This window comes from Oryctolagus cuniculus, chromosome 1 (assembly GCF_964237555.1).
Source record: "Oryctolagus cuniculus chromosome 1, mOryCun1.1, whole genome shotgun sequence".
Taxonomy (NCBI): domain Eukaryota; kingdom Metazoa; phylum Chordata; class Mammalia; order Lagomorpha; family Leporidae; genus Oryctolagus; species Oryctolagus cuniculus.
In genome coordinates this window covers 49,034,054-49,053,322 of record NC_091432.1, presented here as the reverse complement: position 1 = coordinate 49,053,322, position 19,269 = coordinate 49,034,054, and the positions used below count along the sequence as shown (strand labels likewise).

The 19,269-nt window shown below is 41.2% G+C and overlaps 1 protein-coding gene and 1 pseudogene across 16 annotated transcripts in view; both read left to right on the top strand.

Annotated features, from left to right (window-relative positions):
* Positions 1-19,269, top strand: part of NUCB2 (nucleobindin 2) — a 54,728-nt gene that overhangs the window by 15,000 nt on the left and 20,459 nt on the right. For 10 of the 16 annotated variants that reach the window (XM_070072837.1, XM_008275102.4, XM_070072840.1 and 7 more), the window contains 8 exons: positions 7,437-7,580; positions 8,175-8,282; positions 9,641-9,767; positions 16,124-16,227; positions 17,532-17,717; positions 17,900-17,990; positions 18,550-18,608; positions 18,701-18,793. In XM_070072837.1, the coding sequence (XP_069928938.1) occupies positions 7,437-7,580; positions 8,175-8,282; positions 9,641-9,767; positions 16,124-16,227; positions 17,532-17,717; positions 17,900-17,990; positions 18,550-18,608; positions 18,701-18,793 (912 nt within the window). Of the gene's footprint in view, positions 1-2,968; positions 3,090-7,436; positions 7,581-8,174; positions 8,283-9,640; positions 9,768-16,123; positions 16,228-17,531; positions 17,718-17,899; positions 17,991-18,549; positions 18,609-18,700; positions 18,794-19,269 lie in introns of all 16 variants that reach the window. The other 6 variants (XM_008275101.4, XM_017350894.3, XM_008275100.4 and 3 more) reach the window with 1 other exon arrangement.
* LOC108178972 (retinitis pigmentosa 9 protein pseudogene) lies at positions 5,886-6,663 on the top strand (annotated as a pseudogene).

The following is a 19,269-nucleotide window of genomic DNA, read 5'->3' as shown; positions in this document are numbered from 1 at the left end:
GCCATCTGGGGAGTGAAGCAGCGTGTGGACGATCTCTCTTCTCTCTTTGTCTCTCTCTCTCGCTGTAACTCTTTCATAAATAAATAAATCTTAAAAAAAAATTTGAGGAAAAATTGAACCTGTGCTGAACATGTACAGATTAAAAAAAAAATGGCCATAACAATTTATTGTCTCCTTCCTGTAAACAAAGGTTTAAAATAAATCCATGTTAAATAAAATGCAAATCTAAGGATCTCTAAACCTCAACTTTATTTCTTCTTTCACAGAAGCAAGGTGTGTTTGATCAGAGGACATAATGTTTCACACTCCAACATGTGAAACTTTACCTCTTTTGTATTGTATCTAATTATAAACTTCTTCCTTAATTGATTTTTGTTATTATTACAGTTAATATTTGTATCACAGGGCCCAGACTTGCTTCTTGCTCTACCAGTATAATTTTTTTTTTTTTTTAAAGATTCAGTCATTTATTTGAAAGGCAGAGTTACATAGAGAGGGAGAGAAAGAGATCTTCTGTCTACTGGTTTACTCTCCAAATGGCTGCAGTGGCTGGCACTGAGCCAAGGCAAAGCCAGGAACCTGGAATTCCCTCAGGGTCTCCAAGTGTGTGGTAGGGTCCCAAGCACTTGGGTCATCATCTGCTGCCATTCCAGGCACATTAGCAGGGTGTTGGCTGGGAAGCAGAGCAGCTGGGACTGCAACCTGCACTTATGGGATGTTGAGGTCACAGGCAGCAGCTTCACCTGCAGTACTACAGTGATGGCCTCAACTGCCAGTGGAATTTTCAACGGGCAGAATATACTGTTGAAAGGCATTTATGGGGCTGGCATCATGACGCGGTAGGTTAATCCTCAGCCTGCGGTGCCGGCATCCCATATGGTCGCCAGTTATAGTCCCAGCTGGTCCTCTTCCAATCCAGCTCTCTGCTGTGACCTGGGAAAGCAGTAGAGATGGCCCAAATGCTTGGGCCCCTGCACCCACATGGGAGACTGGGAAGAAGCAACTGGCTCCTGGCTTCAGATTGGCACAGCTTGGATCAGCACAGCTCCACCGTTGCAGCCATTTCAGGAGTGAACCAATGGAAGGAAGACCTTTATCTCTGTCTCTCCCTCTCACTGTCTGTAACTCTACCTCTCAAATAAATAAAGAAAATATTTTTTAAAAATAATTTAAATTATTGAGGTTTTTCCTTGAACAAATTATTTGAAATTGTTAGATAAATCTTAAAAAAAAAAAGTGCTGACCTATTAAAAAAAAAGAAAGGCATTTATATGTGATAGACCTTAATCATTTAATTCAATGGTATGGATATAAGCAATTTTATTAATATTTCTGATTAAGTAACAGCAAAGATCTGTACTTCACTAAAAAGAATAAGTGGATAATAGAATTTAAGCACTAAAAGAATACTAAGATCTAGTTAACTTTCCTCTGAAAATTGTTTTTTTTTTTTTTTTTAAGGATTTATTTATTTGAAGGCAGAGTTACAGAGAGGAAGAGGGAGAGAGTGAGAGAGACAGAGGTCTTTTTTTTTTTTTTTTTAAGATGTATTTTATTTATTTGAAAGAGTTACAGAGAGAGGTAAAGACAGAGAGAGGTCTTCCATCTGCTGGTTCACTCCTCAATTGGCTGCAATGGCCAGAGCTGCAGGGTTCCAAGGGCTTGGGCCATCTTCTGCTGCTTTCCCAGGCCATAGCAGAGAGCTGGACTGGAAAAGGAGCAGCTGGGACTCGAACCGGTGCCCATATGGGATGCTGGCACTTCAGGCCAGGGCATTAACCCACTGTGCCATAGCACCAGCCCCCATAGACAGAGTCTTCTATCTGCTGGTTCATTTCCCAGATGGCTGCAACAGCCAGAGCTTCAAAGATCCGAAGTCGGGAGCCAGGCGCTTCTTCCGGGTCTCCCACGGGTATGCAGGGGCCCAAGGACTTGGGCCATCTTCTACTGCTTTCTCAGGCCATAGCAGAGAGCTTGGAAGTGGAGCAGTCAGGACTCGAACCAGTGCCCATGTGGGATGCCAGCACTGCAGGCGGCAGCTTTATGCACTACACTACAGCGCCAACCCCCTGGTATTTCTTAAAGTTGAGCATACTTGAACTTGGTGTAGAATTGCCATAGAAACCATGAGGCATGGACATACATTCAGGGCAGCACCATCCGCATCAGGTCCAAAGTGCAAACAATCCAAATGTCCTTCAGCAAATAGAAGGGACAAAAGATTGTGGTCCATTTATATAATGGAATACTATACAGCAATGAAATTGAATGAGCTACTGCTGACCACACAACATGGATGAATCTTTTTTTTTTTAAAGATTTTATTTCTTTTATTTTATTATATTTTTTTGAGAGGTAGAATTACAGACAGTAAGAAGGAGAGACAGAGAGGAAGGTTTTCCATCTGCTGGTTCACTCCCCAGATGGTTGCAATGATCAGAGCTGAGTCAATCTGAGGCTAGGAGCCAGGGGCTTCTTCCAGGTCTCCCACATGGGTGCAGGGGCCCAAGCATGTGGGCCATCTTCTTTACTTTCCCAGACCATAAGTAGAGAGCTGGGTCAGAAGAGGAGAAACTGGGACACAAACCGATGCTCATATGGGGTGCCAGCGCCGCAGGTGGAGGCTTAGGCTACTGTGCCACAGTGTCAGCCCCAACATGGATGACTCCTAAAAGCAAAAAAGGCCAGACACAAAAGAATACATTCCACATGACTCATAAATATGCTATTTGTTTTATATAAAACTATACCACAACAGGATGAGACTTCTGCTTGCTCCATATCCATTTGTTCATTATATATACTACAACTGTTTTTCTCTGTGGATGAACAGAAGATCTGAATCTAAATGTAGTTGAGTTGATCCATCTTTTTCTTCATAGTTAGTAGCTTTGGGGTCTTGTTTAAGAAGCCTATCCCTAACCCAGGTATCCTGTGTCCTAGAAATTTTATTGTTTGCTGTTCACAGAACTTATATTCATCTAGAGTTGACTTATTTTGGTCTGTGAGGAAGAGATCCAATTTTACTTTTTCATATGGATGTTTCACTCAGTCGCATGGCTCTGGAGAGCTACTTTGACATAAATCAGGTATATATATATATATATATATGTCCATTTCTGGACTCTGAATATGCTCTGTTGGTCTACCTACCCCGTATCAATACCACACCATCCCAACCACTGTGGCTTTAAAACAAATCTTGCTATTTGGTAATAGGAATGTTTTGGCTATTCTTGGCCTCTTATCTCCAGTGTCATTTAGTTCCATAGGAAAGTCCACTGGAATTTAGATTGAGATCATACTGAATCTACAGATCTGCTTTAGAAGTGAGATCCTCACAATACTGACTCTTGGAACTTTGAATCCACTATGAGCCTCCAGTTCCTAAAAAGACATCTTTTAAGGTGTTTCTCCATAAAATTTTGTGATCTATCTTCCTTCCTTCCTTCCTTCCTTCCTTCCTTCCTTCCTTCCTTCCTTCCTTCCTTCTCTCTCTCTCTCTCTCATTCTTTCCCCTCCCCTCCCCTCGCCTCGCCTCGCCTCTCCTCTCCTCTCCTCTCCTCTCCTCTCCTCTCCTCTCCTCTCCTTTCTTTAGCAAAGCAAGGGTTATTTAAGTCAAAAACTTCCAGCAGCAGCAGCCAAGGGCAGGGGGGTGGCTCTGAGAGAGGAAGACTGTAGTTTTCTAATTAGTGTTCTTGGATATCTCTCATATGATTTATTTTTAAGTAGATCAAGCTTTTTAAAAGCAAATGTATCAGTACTTTAAATTGAAGACAGTATTGATTTTAGAAGGTCATTGTGAGATTTAACTGCATTAATATATAAATATTTAACATACTCCTTGGTACATGGCAAATACTCAATAGATGGTTTCTATTGTCATTTATGATAAACTTAGGGATCAGTTAAATATTTGTGAGCCATAAATTCAGTCAGTGTTTTAGAGTAGGTTCCCTTAGGCTTTTTGTGACTTTGTCATTTTGAGATGGTGTCAGGGTATATATATACACACACACACACACACATTAATATGTACGAGCACATTCATTCTTGACCTGCTTTCTTATTCACAGTAGACTTAGTAGAAGAGTGAGGGAGCAGCAGAAATGACAATAACCCATTGAGGGGAAGTGGAGAAGTCAGACTCTCATCTGCTGCTGGTGGGAAAGTAAAATGGCACAGTTGCCTTGGAAAACAGTTTGGCAGCTCCTCAAAATATTACCCATAGAGTTACCAAAAGGACTCAGCAGTTCTAGTCCTAGGTATGTAGCCAAAAGGATGGAAACCTATTAACACAATAGCTTGAGCACAAATCTTCACTGCAACATTGTTCACGATAGCCCACAAGCAGAAATAACACAAATGTCCATCAACTTACGAATGGATAAAATGTGGTGTATCCAAACAATGGAATATCTATAAAGTGATTAAAAAAAAAAAAGGAACAAATTCCTGATGCAAAATGAGTGAATCCTAAAAACAAAATGGAAAAAGCAAGATACAAGAACCCACACTTTGTATGGTTCCATTTGAATGAAATGTCCTGAGTAGGCAATATACAGACAGGAAGATGAGTGGTTGCCAGGGGGTGGGGAAAGAGAGTGGGATGTGACTGCAGATAGGTATGGAGTTTCTTGTTTGGGTGATAGAAATGTTCTAAAATTAAACAGTAATGGTTCCACAGCCTTGAGAACATACTAAAAAACATTGACTTGTACAATTTAAAAGGGGACATTGTAAGGCATATGAATTGTATCTCAACAAAAAATTAAAAAACACACCCACATATGTGGGCATGAACAATGAATGAGAAATAAACTTTAGTTGTCAGAAAAATAATTGTGGGGGAGGAGGAGGAACTTCATATTGGGACGATATTATTTGGAGAAATAAACCGTCCTCTTAGAGATTCGTGATGTACAGAAGCCCATCACAAGTCTTGCAAAAATAACTTAGTTAGCGTTATTGAGCTGTCATCTTTGAACAACATTTACTCACAGGCCGACACTGTGGCACAGTAGGTTAATCCTTCACCTGCAGCACTGGCATCCTATATGGGCGCCAATTCTAGTCCCGGCTGCTCCTCTTCCTATCTAGCTCTCTACTGTTGCCTGGGAAAGCAGTAGAAGATGGCCCAAGTCCTTGGGCCCCTGCACTTGCGTGGGAGACCTGGAAGAAGCACCTGACTCCTGGCTTCGGATCCGCCCAGCTCCAGCTGTTGCGGTTATTTAGGGAGTGAACCAGCAGATGGAAGACTTCTCTCTCTCTCTCTCCTCTCAGTGTCTGTAATTCTACCTTTCAAATAAATAAATAAATAAAATATTTTAAAAAATTTACTCACAGCACTAGTTTGTAGGTAATAGTGGGGTTCAGTTCACATAGGATTCACCTGGAAATTTGCTAAAACAGATTAACCCCAGAGCCCTACTTCAGAGGTCTTGGGTATAACCTGAAAATTTACATTTCTGACAAGTTCCCAAATAATCTTATCTTGTAGGTTTGAGAACAAAACTTTAGGTAGTGTCTTTACAGATTAGAAAATGCTATACTTTAAATGGGTGAATTTTAAAAAAATATTTATTTGAAAGGCAGAGCAACAGAGAGAGAAGAGGAGAGGGAAAGGTTGAGGGTAAGGGAAGGGAAAAGAGAGGCAGGTCTTCCATCCCATGCTTCATTTCCCAAATGCTCACAACAGCCAGGTCTGAGCCAGACAGAAGCCAGGATCCAGGAATTCCATCCTGGTCTCCCGCATGTGTGGTAGGGGCCCAAATACTTGAGCCATCATCCAGTGCTCTCCTAGGTGCATTAACAGGAAGCTGGATGGGAAGTGGAGCAGCTGGGACTTGAACTGGCACTCCAGTGTGGGATGCTAGCATCACAGGATGCCTGGAGGGGGCCACGCAGGCCTGATCCGCAGAGGCGCCTCCTGGAGAATGCGTGGGTGGGGGGCTGGCCTGGTCCTGAACCGGGGTGAAGACCTGGATTCTTGGCACTGCCAGGAGGAGCTGAGTGTTCTTTGACCGGTTGGGCAGTTGTCGGTATTTGTTGGCTGATTATGAAAAACCTTCTCTTGGACTTATCAAAGAAGATAAGATGAAGCCAGAAGACTGTATACCGGATGTACCAGGCAATGAACATGCCCAGGAATTTCTGGCTCATGCGCCAACTAAAGGACTTGGGATGCCCCCGGGGAAAGAAGTCAAAGTGACGCAACGTTGATGTTGCAAATGTTATGATCACCAAACGGGCGACACAGAATGTCCTTTCTTTATCAAAGGCAACCAAAAGTTAGCACATGAAGTTCCCATGTATGACGTCATTCAGGAGAATAAAAGACATGAAAAGGATGTAAGGATCCAGCACTCAAAATAGTTCCTGGAGGGTTCTACGTCAGACGAAGAAGGGAGCAACTCCAGTTCCTCAAAATGTTAAGAGAAATGCAAGAAAAAGGAGAAAGAAAAGGAAGAAAGAAAAAAAGAAACGGAAGCATAAGTCTTCCAAGTCAAATGAGAGTTCAGACTCTTGAGTGACAAGATGTTGACTTGTTCAACATTCTCTTCTCAAAAGCAAACACTGCAGCCAGAGAACAGGGGGAGCTGCCATCTGAGAGGGGCAGGATCCAGAGACCAGAGAGAGGAGGGTCTTGGGCATCACGGCTGTGAATTCTCAGCACCATCCGGTGAAGAGCTGACCCGCAGGACAGTGAGTGGTCTCTTCCTAGGAACCAGCGCTGAACAAGCAGCTGACATCGCACAGACCAGAAAGCTTGTCCAGAGCCCTTCTCCCTGCTGGTCACCTGAGTGTGCCATTCCTGTAATACCTCCCGTGAGGTGCAGGACTGAAGCACTGAGGAAGCTCTTCTGGCTTCTGGGGCAACTTTCGCCCTCCATCATGGGGTGACTCAGGTCCTGTGGACTTCCGAATCGCCCCTCTCTGCTGTTGAAGAGAATTAAACTTTATATTTTTTAATTGTAGTTATTGATGAATATGTGCATGTGGTCCAAATTTAAAATGTTTGTGTGGTTTAATTATGAAAGCTTCCTTCTTCCTCTCTTACCACAGTTGTTTCCCAGTGACTCTCAGTGTTACCACTTTCTTTTGAAGGCTTCCAGAAATTAGTCATATTTCACAAGTATGGGACACTGTGTACACACACTCAGTAGATGTTCACCTGCACATAGTTACTTTTTTAACTTTACCATTTAAAGTGACTGTCTTTATAGGGAGTACCTTTGGCTTTGCTGCCCTCCCTATAAAAGGTATATGTTTATAGTGAAAAAAAAAAAAACCATGATTTTTACCCTTTTCCTAGAATTTTTTGTTGTATTAAGCCTTTTAGGATTGAATACATTTTTAATGTGACACTGGGGATGCATGTATGTAGTTTTAGGACATCTTTTTGGGATTTTACTCTAATTATTCTTTTATTTCAGATGCGCTGGAGGACCATTCTGCCGCAACATTGTGTTCTCATGGTTACCTGTCTGGTTACTGTCCTTGAAGCCGTGCCTATAGACATAGACAAGACCAAAGTACAGAACACTCAACCTGTAGAAAGTGCAAAGATAGAGCCACCAGTAAGTAAAACGGGATTAATTGTAGCTAAATGGATTACAATTACAACTAAATGAAGTGAAGCGAAATGAAGTTATAACTTAGTGAAGTGGAATGAGACAATCATTGCTTAAACTTCACTATTGTTTATTACTTATAAAATTGAACATTCAGGATTTATTCCTTAAATAGCAGTAAAAAAAAAGTATTGGACAAGCATATGCTGTTTAACATTAACCAATGCTTGTTTACTATAGTTAGTACACAGAAGAATTAATCACAATTATTTCCAATGTATGAGTAGAATGGAACAGCCAAGAAAACACTGTTATATTCAAAGGAGAGACAGATGGCAATGGAGAGAAACCAACTGATATGGTGACTTGAATCCTCATTGTCTAAGTCACATAGGAAGTCTGCCTTTATATAGTAATTAAACACAATATTGGTTTAGATACAAAGCTCCTGGAGAAATATTCCTTTTTCCTTTTGTTGAAGTCATCAAATTGGACAGGTCTCAGTGTCATTTTGCTAGAGACAGTTCATCAGGATTGAGCTCTTTAGATTCGCACAGAAAAAACTTCCAGAAGCGTCATTGTTTGATTCTTGCTTTGAAGGACACTGGGCTTTATTATGATGAATACCTCAAGCAAGTGATTGATGTGCTGGAAACAGATAACCATTTCAGAGAAAAGCTCCAAAAAGCAGACATAGAGGAATTAAAGGTAAATGCTATTAAAGAAATAATTATTACTTAATTATAAATATTAATTAACTATTATGTAATTAAATAATTAACAACATTTGAGCAAGCCAGACACTGTGCTAAGTCCTGGGCATATAAGATGAGACTCATTCCTAATTGTTAAGGAATGCTCCAAAGAAAGTCATATCCAGAAAGAGATGATTAGGATGGATATGTGATGAGTGTATAACATATTAGAGAGGGGTTGAGGACAGACAGAATCCAGGATGAAGCCGTGGGGAAGGGTGGAAATTCAGTCTCCCTGGTAGAGCTTACGCCAGCATTGATGATGTAACTGAGAAAAGGGATTTGCTTGTTCTGGACATTTCATATAAATGGAATCCTATACTATGTGGTCTCTTCTGTCTGCCGTCTTTCACTTAGCATAATGTTTTCAAAGTTCATCATGTTGTTGCGTGTGTCAGGATTCCATTCCTTTTTATGGCTGAATAGTATTTCCCCGTAACGGTCCTGTATATTCATTCCTCAGTTGTTGGCCATTTGATGTTTTCTACTTTTTGGCTGGTAGGCCTAATGCTGTCATGAATGTGTATGTTCAGATTGTTGTATCAGTATGTCTGTAGTCCTCTTAGGTATATGTCTAGGAATAGAATTGCTGGGTCGTATGCTAACTCTGTGTTTAACTTTTTGAGTAACTGCCAAACAACTGGTTGTACTATTTTTTTAATACTACTTTTTGAGTTTCTCCTTTGTGGTTTAGTTATGCTTTCTGAATTACATGGCATTTAGACATCATGCTTTCAGAATTACAAACAGCATCTCTTATGAAAGAAATGTTTTTTTAAAAAGATTTCCTTATTTATTTATTTGAAAGTCAGTGTCAGAGACTAGAAGAGAGCGAGAACTAGAGCGAGAGTATTAGCCAGAGGGAGACAGACAGAGATCTTCTTCCATCTGCTGGTTCAGTTTCCAAATAGTGGCAACAGCCAGGGTTAGGCCAGTCCGCAGCCAGGAGCCTGAAATTTCTGCCTGGTCTCCCACATGGGTGGCAGGGGCCCAGGTACTTGGGCCACCTTCCACTGTCTTCCCAGGCGTATTAGCAGGGAGCTGGATTGGAAGTGGTACAGCCAGGACTCGAACTGACACTCCCGTATGGCTATCCAGTATCCCAAGCAGCTTAACACTCTATGCTACAATGCTGGCTCCCCGAAATTTTTTTATAATAATAAATTTTTTTATAATGATTAATTTATCTAAGTCAAAAGTATTTTATTCATTATTTACTTATTATTTATTAAAACCCTAGCTATAATGTGTTGCATCTCATCTAAAAATGGATTGTTCCAGATACAATTAATTTATTAATTTTGTTGATAGAGTGGGAGGTTAAGCAAAGAACTGGATTTAGTAAGTCATCATGTAAGGACAAAGCTTGATGAACTGAAAAGACAAGAAGTAGGAAGGTTAAGGATGCTGATTAAAGCTAAATTGGATTCCCTTCAAGGTAAGTGCTAAAGAAAAGGTAGGAAAATCTCAATATTTGATTGCTGAGCTCAGTTAACATATGACATGTTCTTGTCAAAATTTTGTTACTAATGATTTCACATCTCTTAATTTTTAAAATTTAACTGATTTCTTGAATAGGTAATATATACATAACATTCAAAAGAAAAATGATTACTCTTAAATAATATATAGATGAAAAATAATGAATTAAGTCATTTATTCATTTTATTTATTAAAAGATTTATTTATTTGAAAGGCAGAGTTACAGAGAGGGAGAGAGAGATCTTCCATCCACTGGGATGCTGGCACTGTAGGTGGCAGCTTTACCTGTTATGCCACAGCACTGGCCCCCATTTATTTGTTTTAAAATTAGATATTTATTTATTTGAAAGGCAGAGAGATAGTGGGTGAGGACAGCAGAGCTCTGAACCCCTGCTTCACTCCCCAAGTGCTTGCAAGAGCAGGGGCTGGGCCAGATCATAGCTAAGAGCTCAGAACTTAATCCAGTTCTTCTGCATGGGTGGCAGGGACCCAGCCACTCGAGCCATCGCCTGCTGCCTCCCAGGATGTGCATTAGCAGGAAGCTGGAATCGGAAGCAGAGCCAGGACTCCAACGCAGGAACTTCAGTAAGGGATGTGAGCGACTAACTTATAATAGGAAATATAACATCTTAGGAAATCCAAAAAAGCAGAAAAAGAAAATTTAGTTAGAATGATTTCCTGTACATAGAATAGAAAAATTGTCGGAGATCTAGTGCCACAAAAAATGACAGGCCCAGAGAGTTATATAAGGGTATATGGGATGCCGACAGTCTGGATGGCGGCTTAACCTGCTGCGTCACAGCACTGGCCCCCATTTAATATACATTTTTGTTAAATATTTTTATATAAATATTTAATAATAATAAATTATTAAATATTAAATATACATTTAATATACATTTTTGTATTAGTACACACAGACAGTATTCATTTTTTCTAAAAGATTTATTTATTTTTTTGAAAGGCAGAGATACAGAGAGAAGGAGGGAGAGAGAGAATCTTCCATCTGCTGGTTCACTCTGCAAGTGGCCACAATGGCTGGGGCTGGGCCAGGCTGAATCCAGGAGCCAGGAGCTTCTTCTGAGTCTCCCACATGGGTACAAGGGCCCAAGCACTTAGGCCATTTTCCACTGGTTTCCCAGGTATATTAGCAGGGAGATGGGTTGAAAGTGAAGCAGCTGGGACTCAAACTGGTTCCCATATGAGATGCCGGCACTGCAGGCAGAAGTTTAACCTTCTGTGCCACAGTGCTGGCCCTGACAATATTCATTTTTTATAGCTACATAGAATTCTATTATATGGATATAACATAATTTATTTAATCATATTGGTGGCCATTTGGATTCTTTTTTTTTTTTTTTTTCTTTTGACAGATAGAGTTAGACAGAGAGACAGAGAGAAAGGTCTTCTTTACGTTGGTTCACCCCCTAAATGGCTGCTACGGCTGGAGCTATGCCAATCCGAAGCCAGGAGCCAGGTGCTTCCTCCTGGTCTCCCATGCCAGTGCAGGGGCCCAAGCACTTGGGTCATCCTCCACTGCTTTCCCGAGCCACAACAGAGAGCTGGTCCAGAAGAGGAGCAACTGGGACTAGAACCTGGCGCCCATATGGGATGCCAGCGCCGCAGGCAGAGGATTAACCAAGTGAGCCACGGCGCCGGCCCCTTGGGGTTATTTCTAGTGAACAATCTTATATGCGCATAACTATATCCATATAAGATTATCAGTAGGATAATCTATCTAGGTTCTTCAACTCACTTGCAAATATCAATTGACGACACCAGTATGTGCCATTGGGAGGTTATGCTTGAGCACAAGAGAGACAGCACAGTGGGAAGAGGTTCCAACAGCTGGGCCAATAAGGGGAACCTGGCAGGGGTTTTTATAGAGTGGGAGGCAAGCTAGTTCCCCTGAGCACTCAGCTGTGGTCTGCACATGACTCTGCCTCTGGCTCACACCCCTTGGCACACCACCCTTCGATTTGCTTGATGTCCCTTTTCTGCACGTGACATGCTCAAAATGGTGGTGTTTCTCACTACTGCCACTCAGGGAAGATCAGGTATTCATCATAATGGGCTATTCTGGGCATGCACACAGGTTGGGGAGTACCCAGTGGGGCAGGAGAGGGTCTTTTGCTGTTAATATCTGGGTGCTCCTTGCTCCTGGTTGGTTTGGAGCTGGAGACGGATACAATGTCAGGTTGAGAGGAGCCTGGTATAAAGAGTCCTGGTTCTAGCCTGTCTCAGTTTACCAAGTGAAATTGCAAAATCAAAAGGTATGTGTATTTGTAATTTTTGGTAGATATGGCCACATTTGCCTCTGTAGAGGTCGTGTCAGTATACATACCCACAGCAAAAATTCCCACAGCCTTGCTAATGGTATGTGCCATCAAATATGAGGAGTTGTACTGTACTGTTAGATAGCATAATATGTATTTCTCTTATTTTGAGTGAGGGTAACCTCTTTTTATATATTTCACTGTCTGGTCATGTCCTTTAGGGTCAAGTTTTTTTTTTTTTTAAGATTTATTTATTTATTTGAAAGGCAAAGTTACAGAGAGAAAGAGAGGGACACATACATACACATACACAGAGAGAGAGAGAGAGAGAGGAGAGAATCTTTCTTCTGGTTCACTCCCCAAATGGATGCAACAGCCAGGGCTGGACTAGGCAAGAGCTTGGAGCCTAGAACCCCATCCAAGTCTTCCACATGGGTGTAGGGCCCCAGCACTTGGACCATCATCTGCAGCTTCCGCAGGTGCATTAGCAGGGAGCTGGACCAGAGGTGGGGCAACCGGTCCTCAAACTGACATTGTAGGCAGTGGGTTATCCTGCTATGTCACAATGCTGGCCCCAGGGCTAAGTTTTACCACATGTATTTTTTCCTAAGTAGAACTCCTAGTTCCATGCCATACTAAGAATTCACCAGAAACTTGGTTGTTCTAACTTGAGCAGTTCTTTGCTTTCTGGCGTAACAATTTGTTCCCAGGCTGATCTTTACCTGTTCTGCCTCAGGCCTGGAATCGGCTGTTTCTCTGAGGAGCCCTGGTTGTTTTTAGTGGGAAATGATGTTATAGAACAAGGGCTGGTGCTCCAAGTTCTCCTTGCTACTGGAGTATATTTTCTCTTCTGCACTTTCATCACCCTGAGCTAGGAAGTATATCCGTGTCTGTACTCAAATACACACACATGCACGTGCACCTAGGAGGACGCTTTGAAAAGTTTGTGAAAAATGCAATTAAAAGATGTTTAGTTTGCGGCAAAACACTTTTTTTTAAAAAAAGATTTATTTTATTTATTTGAAAGAGTTACAGAGAGAGGTAGAGACAGAGAGAGAGGTCCTCCATCCGCTGGTTCACTGCCCAGATGGCCACAATGGCTGGAGCTGTGCCAATCCGAAGCCAGGAGCCAGGAGCTTCTTCTGGGTCTCCTACGTGGGTGCAGGGGCCCAAGGACTTGGGCCATCTTCTACTGCTTTCCCAGGCCATAGCAGAGAGCTGGATCGGAAGAGCAGCCAGGACTAGAACCGGCGCCCACATGGTATGCTGACTCTTCAGGCCAGGGCGTTAACCTGCTGCGCCACAAGGCCAGCCCTAGGGGCAAAACACTTTTGAAATCCATGTTTATGAGAGGCTTTTAAAAAATTAATGGAGGGGCTGGTGTTGTGGTATGGCAGGTAAAGCCACTGCCTGTGACACCTGCTTCCCATATGGATGCTGGTTTGTGTCCCAGCTGCACCACTTTCCATTCACGCTCCCTGCTAATGACCCAGGAAAAGCAGCAGAAGATGGCCCAACTATTTGGGACCCTGCCACCGATGTCAGAGGCCCAGATGAAGCTCCTGATTTCAGCTTGGCCCAGCACTGGCTATCATGGTGTCTGGTGAGTGAACCAGCGGATGGAAGGTCTCTCCCTCTCTCTTTGTAACTCTTTCAAAATAAATAAATCTTTAAAAGAACTGATAGAAGCTAATATGAAAAAACTATGCATAGATCTCATTTTTTTGCACCAAAACCAAATGTCACCCTTTAACTTAATTTCCCACAAACTCTTTTTTTTTTTTCAAAAGATTTATTTTATTTATTTGAAGTTAGAGAGATCTAGAGCCAGAGAGAGAGAGGTCTTCCATCTGCTGATTCACTGCCCAAACGGCTGCAACAGCCAGAGCTAAGCTGATCCGAAGCCAGGAGCCAGGAGCCAGGAGCCAGGAGCCAGGAACTTCCTCCCCATCTCCCATGCAAGTGCAGGGGCCCAAGGACTTGGGCATCTTCTGCTGCTTTCCCAGGCCATAGCAGAGAGCTGGATTGGAAGAGGAGCTGCTGGGACTAGAATTTGCACACCTATGGGATGGCAGCGCTGCAGGCCAGGGCTTTAACCCACTGCACCACAGCGCTGGCCCCTCCCACAAACTTTTTTTTTTTTTTTTTTTAGGAGGAAGTGTGAGTCCACAACTACCCCCTCTATCTCCGAGTGCTATTTTTTTTTTTTTTTTAAGATTTTATATATTTATTTGAGAGGCAGAGTTACAGTGAGAGGGAGAGACAGAGAAAAGTCTTCCATCCGTTGGTTCACTCCCCAGATGGCTGCAGTGGTCAGAGCTGCGCTGATCTGAAGCCAGCAGCCAGGTGCTTCTTCCTGGTCTCCCCATATTGATGCAGGGGCCAAAGCACTTGGGCCATCATCTACTGCTTTGCTAGGCCAAAGTGGAGAGCTGGATTGGAAGAGGGGCAACTGGGACTCGAACCGGATGTGGGCACTGCAGGCGGAGGATTAACCTACTGCTCCATGGAGCCAGCCCCTCCTACAAACTTTTAAAAGTACTCTTAGCTGTGCCAGCACACCGGGTTCTAGTCCCGGTCAGGGCGCCGGATTCTGTCCTGGTTGCCCCTCTTCCAGGCCAGCTCTCTGCTGTGGCCAGGGAGTGCAGTGGAGGATGGCCCAAGTCCTTGGGCCCTGCATCCCATGGGAGACTAGGATAAGCACCTGGCTCCTGCCATTGGATCAGCGCGGTGCGCTGGCCGCGGCGGCCATTGGAGGGTGAACCAACGGCAAAAGGAAGACCTTTCTTTCTGTTTCTCTCTCTCTCTCACTGTCCACTCTGCCTGTCAAAAAAAAAAAAAAAAATAAATAAATAAAATAAAGTACTCTTAGGGGCCAGCGCTGTGGAGACCCAGAAGAAGCTCCTGGCTCCTGGCTTTGGATCGGCACAGCTCTGGCTGTTGTTGCTGCCAACTGGGGAGTGAACCAGATGGAAGACCTCTCTCTCTCTCCCTCTCTCTTCCTCTCTCTCTCTCTTCCTCTCCTCTCTCTGTGTAACTCTGACTTTCAGATAAATAAATAAATCTTAAAAATGTGCACATGTTCATGTTACCTGTACATATTTTAGAAACTCTGATGTCATACAGATAGTTCTTTTTTTTTTTTTTTTTTTTTTAATTTGCTTTGCTTTTTATTTTACTTGAAAGACAGATATAGAGCTTCCATCTGCCGATTCATTCCCCAAGTGCCTACAACAGCTAGGGCTGGGCCAGGTTGAGGCCAGAAGCCTGGAACTCCAACATGGTTTCCCACGTGGGTGGCAGGGATCCAGTTACTTTTGAACCATCATTTGCTGCCTTCCAGGATGCGTATTAGCAGGAAGCTGGATCAGAAGTGGAGGAGCTGAGATTCAAACTATGCATTCCAACATGGGATGTGCATGTCCCAGGGTGACTGCTGTGCCGGTTGCCTGCCCCATGCAGAGTTCTATTCCCATCCCTCTCCTTGGATTTCTTTCTTGCCCTCTACCCTTCCATGTTGTGCATTCTTTCTTTCTAAGCGCAAACCCTGACTTCTAGTAATGTTGTCACATGTACCCATTTGCTCAGTTCTATAATACAACTGACAGTCCAGTTCAACTGCAGTAATTTGTAGCCTGTTTCTACAAAGTGTTTTCAAAGACAAACAATTGATATTTCTTTAAGTCAAACTGCAAATGAATTTGTTTGTATCTGAATTAGATTTGTATTGTTCCATAAAGGATTCATTGTAGCAGTATACAGATAAAGCAGGGTCAACTAGCCTTTCTGTATCCAACATTAAAATATGCTTACTAATTGTATTCCATTCTAGATTCCAGGACATTACCTTTGCCTAGAATAACAATGTAATTTAAACTATTTTTGAAAAGGAAATATGAACTCTTATTCTAAAACTTTACATTTTCTCATACAATCCTAGGGAATAAATATGAATACTTTTACTCATGTGTCATTTTGATTAATGTTTCTAGCATCTAGTAACTGATGGCTTACAGTTTTTTTCATTTTCTTTCAGATGTAGGCATGGACCACCAAGCTCTTTTAAGACAATTTGATCACCTAAACCACATGAATCCTGACAAGTTTGAATCCAAAGATTTAGATATGCTAATCAAAGCGGTGAGAGTAATGCCAAATGTCTTTATTATATTTTTGAGGTTTTGCAATATGACAGGTCAACTCAGTGAAGTGGAAGTATAACTTTTGGATAGTCTCTGCAATATTTTAAAGGGAGATAGCTTGACTCTTACTAGTAGAGACATTAATATAGACATACAGGTTTACTGTTCCTTATCAAAAATTCCAAAATCTCAAAAATGAAACTTGACCTGAACTAACCAATTATAGTAATGCTATTTTTAGATTTTATTTAAATTACCTCGTGTATTTATAGATTTTTGTTAAAGAAATACTAATCTGTCTTATTATAGATACCACAAAGATGTTCCATAGAATGGCATATATGCCATATTTCCTTCCTAAAAATCTAGAAAATTCTGGGGCAAGCATTTGGTGGGCAGTTAAGATGCCGCTTGGGATGCTGGATCCCATGTCAGAGTGCCTGAGTTCAAGTCCAAGCTCTGCTCCTGATTCCAGCTTCCTGCTAGTGTGTACCCCGAGAGGCAGCAGGTGATGGCCCAAGTAGTTGGATTCCTGCTCCCAGATGGAGTCCTGGATTGAGTTCCTAGCTCTTAGTTTTGGCCTGGCCCAGCCCTGGCTATTGGGTATTTGGAGAGTGAATCAATGAATGGGAGCTCTCTTTTTCTTTCTCATGGTATCTCAAATAAAATAAATAAAAACAAATACAATATTTAGAAAATTCTTAAGCACATCTGGCTTCAGGGGTTTTATTTTATTTTAAATTTTTATTTACTTATTTGATTTATTTGAAAGGCAGAGAGAGAGAGAGAGAATCTTCCATCTGCCAGTTCACTTCCCAAATGCCCACAACAGCTGACGCTAGATCAGGCCGATGGTTTCAGGAATTGTAGATGAGAGTTTGTGCACCTCTCTCGTATCATGGAAGAACAGAGTTCCCAAACTCGAGGTTCTAGCCTGGCAGTTATGAGGTCCAGTTCAATGGCTGGCAACCCTTCTAGCTTTCTATACAACGCACTTTTCATACAGCCCCTTCCTTCCTCTTTTTAAAAGAAAGTTTTGTTTTGTATTATTTGCTTATAGGGAACTTCATAACGTTGAAACTAGCTTTGAACTTTTAGTTTATTTCAGTGCCTACATCTCTGACGACAATAATGGCTAAAATATAATGGTGGACTTATATTTTTGCTCTTCTATTCCAGTGTATTTTGCTCTCCTATCCTACCTCCTGTTAGAGAGTGTGCTTTATTCAAGAAGAGCCTTATTTGTATTCGTATTTTGAACTACATCTTTATATTTACTTTAAATGAATGATTGTGTTCTAGGCGACAGCTGATTTGGAGAACTATGATAAGACTCGGCATGAAGAATTTAAAAAGTATGAAATGATGAAGGAGCATGAAAGGAGAGAATATTTAAAAACACTGGATGAAGAAAAGAGAAAAGAAGAAGAATCTAAATTTGAAGAAATGAAGAAAAAGCATGAAAATCATCCCAAAGTCAATCATCCAGTAAGGATTATGACTTTAGATGGAGATACTTCTTTGTGCCAATAGCAGACTTTTCCCATAAGTTATTAGTACTTAAGTCTTGATTCTGAATTCTGCCACTTTCCTCAAATTCGTATTTTATTTTGAGTCTATACACATAGATTATATTTAGTTTTGAGCAGTTTTTTAAAATTGGTTCACAGGGAAGCAAAGATCAACTAAAAGAGGTATGGGAAGAGGCTGATGGATTGGATCCCAATGACTTTGACCCCAAGACATTTTTCAAATTACATGGTAATAGATTTGATACAATTATTAATGTCTGTTTCTGCTGTTTGAAAATTATATTTGCATTGATCAACTGATTTCTGACAGGATTTCTTATTGAACCCTCCTGCTAGTAGATGCTTAGAGCTTATCTCTAGGATATTAAGATAGTCTGTATGGCTTATCTGCAGCATAAAATAATTCAGGTCAGTATCTGTGTTTTTATACGGCTTTTCCTGTTGAGTTATTATATGACTTACTGCAAGTTTCTTTGTAAACTTAAGGTAGTTCTCTGACCAGCTAGGTTATATCTATCAGGCTTTTTAATGCAATACTAGCATTTACTTTACTGGTAGAATATTTGCTTTATATATTTATAGAAAAATACTTCAGATTTATAAATAAATTTAGAGTTGACTCAGGCTGCTTAGAAGCTTCATAAAAAAAGAGCCTTTTTCTTTAGCGTATGTACTGATCTTTCATGTCAGTACCACTTTTGCAAACCACTTATAAATAACTGCGTGTTAATTATTTATTTTCTAAGGCCTTAAAATCTATTTTTGCATTTGTAACTCTTAAACTTTAGATGTCAATAATGATGGCTTCCTGGATGAACAAGAATTAGAAGCCCTGTTTACAAAAGAGGTAAACGAGTTTATTAAGTATTTGTTCTTGTTCTCTCTCTTTCTTCTGGTGCCTTCTTTTCTTTCATGTTGGTTCTGAAATTTTCATTTCAGTTGGAGAAAGTGTATGACCCCAAAAATGAAGAGGATGATATGATAGAAATGGAAGAAGAAAGACTTAGAATGAGGGAACATGTAATGAATGAGGTATGTTTTCAAAGTTTACATGTTATTTTTAGTGATTATTTAAGTTATTGCAATAAATCTTATCATAAGATGGAAAATAAACACATAGTATAGGTATTTAATTGGATTTTGCATTTTTGATCCAGAATATTATACTAGATTCCCTTATTATAAAATTTTTATCATAAATTTAAAAATATTTTTTGGCAGTGAGAAATAATAAAGTCCAGTATTTGATATTTTAAAAGCCTGATAGTTTTACTAAGAAATAGCACAACTCCAATACCTTAACAGATTGCAGCAACAAATATTTATTTCTTGTTGGCGTTATGTGAGCTGTAAGGGTTGATTGCATCTAGACGTGGCTAGGCTAGGCTGGCTTGGCCAGGTTGCACTGTGGCTGGGCTTGGCTCTGTATGCCCTCCCGTTCCTGGACTAGGAATTCCTAGGAGCTATCTCTGTCTGGGTGCTAGGAGGGACATGAGAGACCCCAAGCC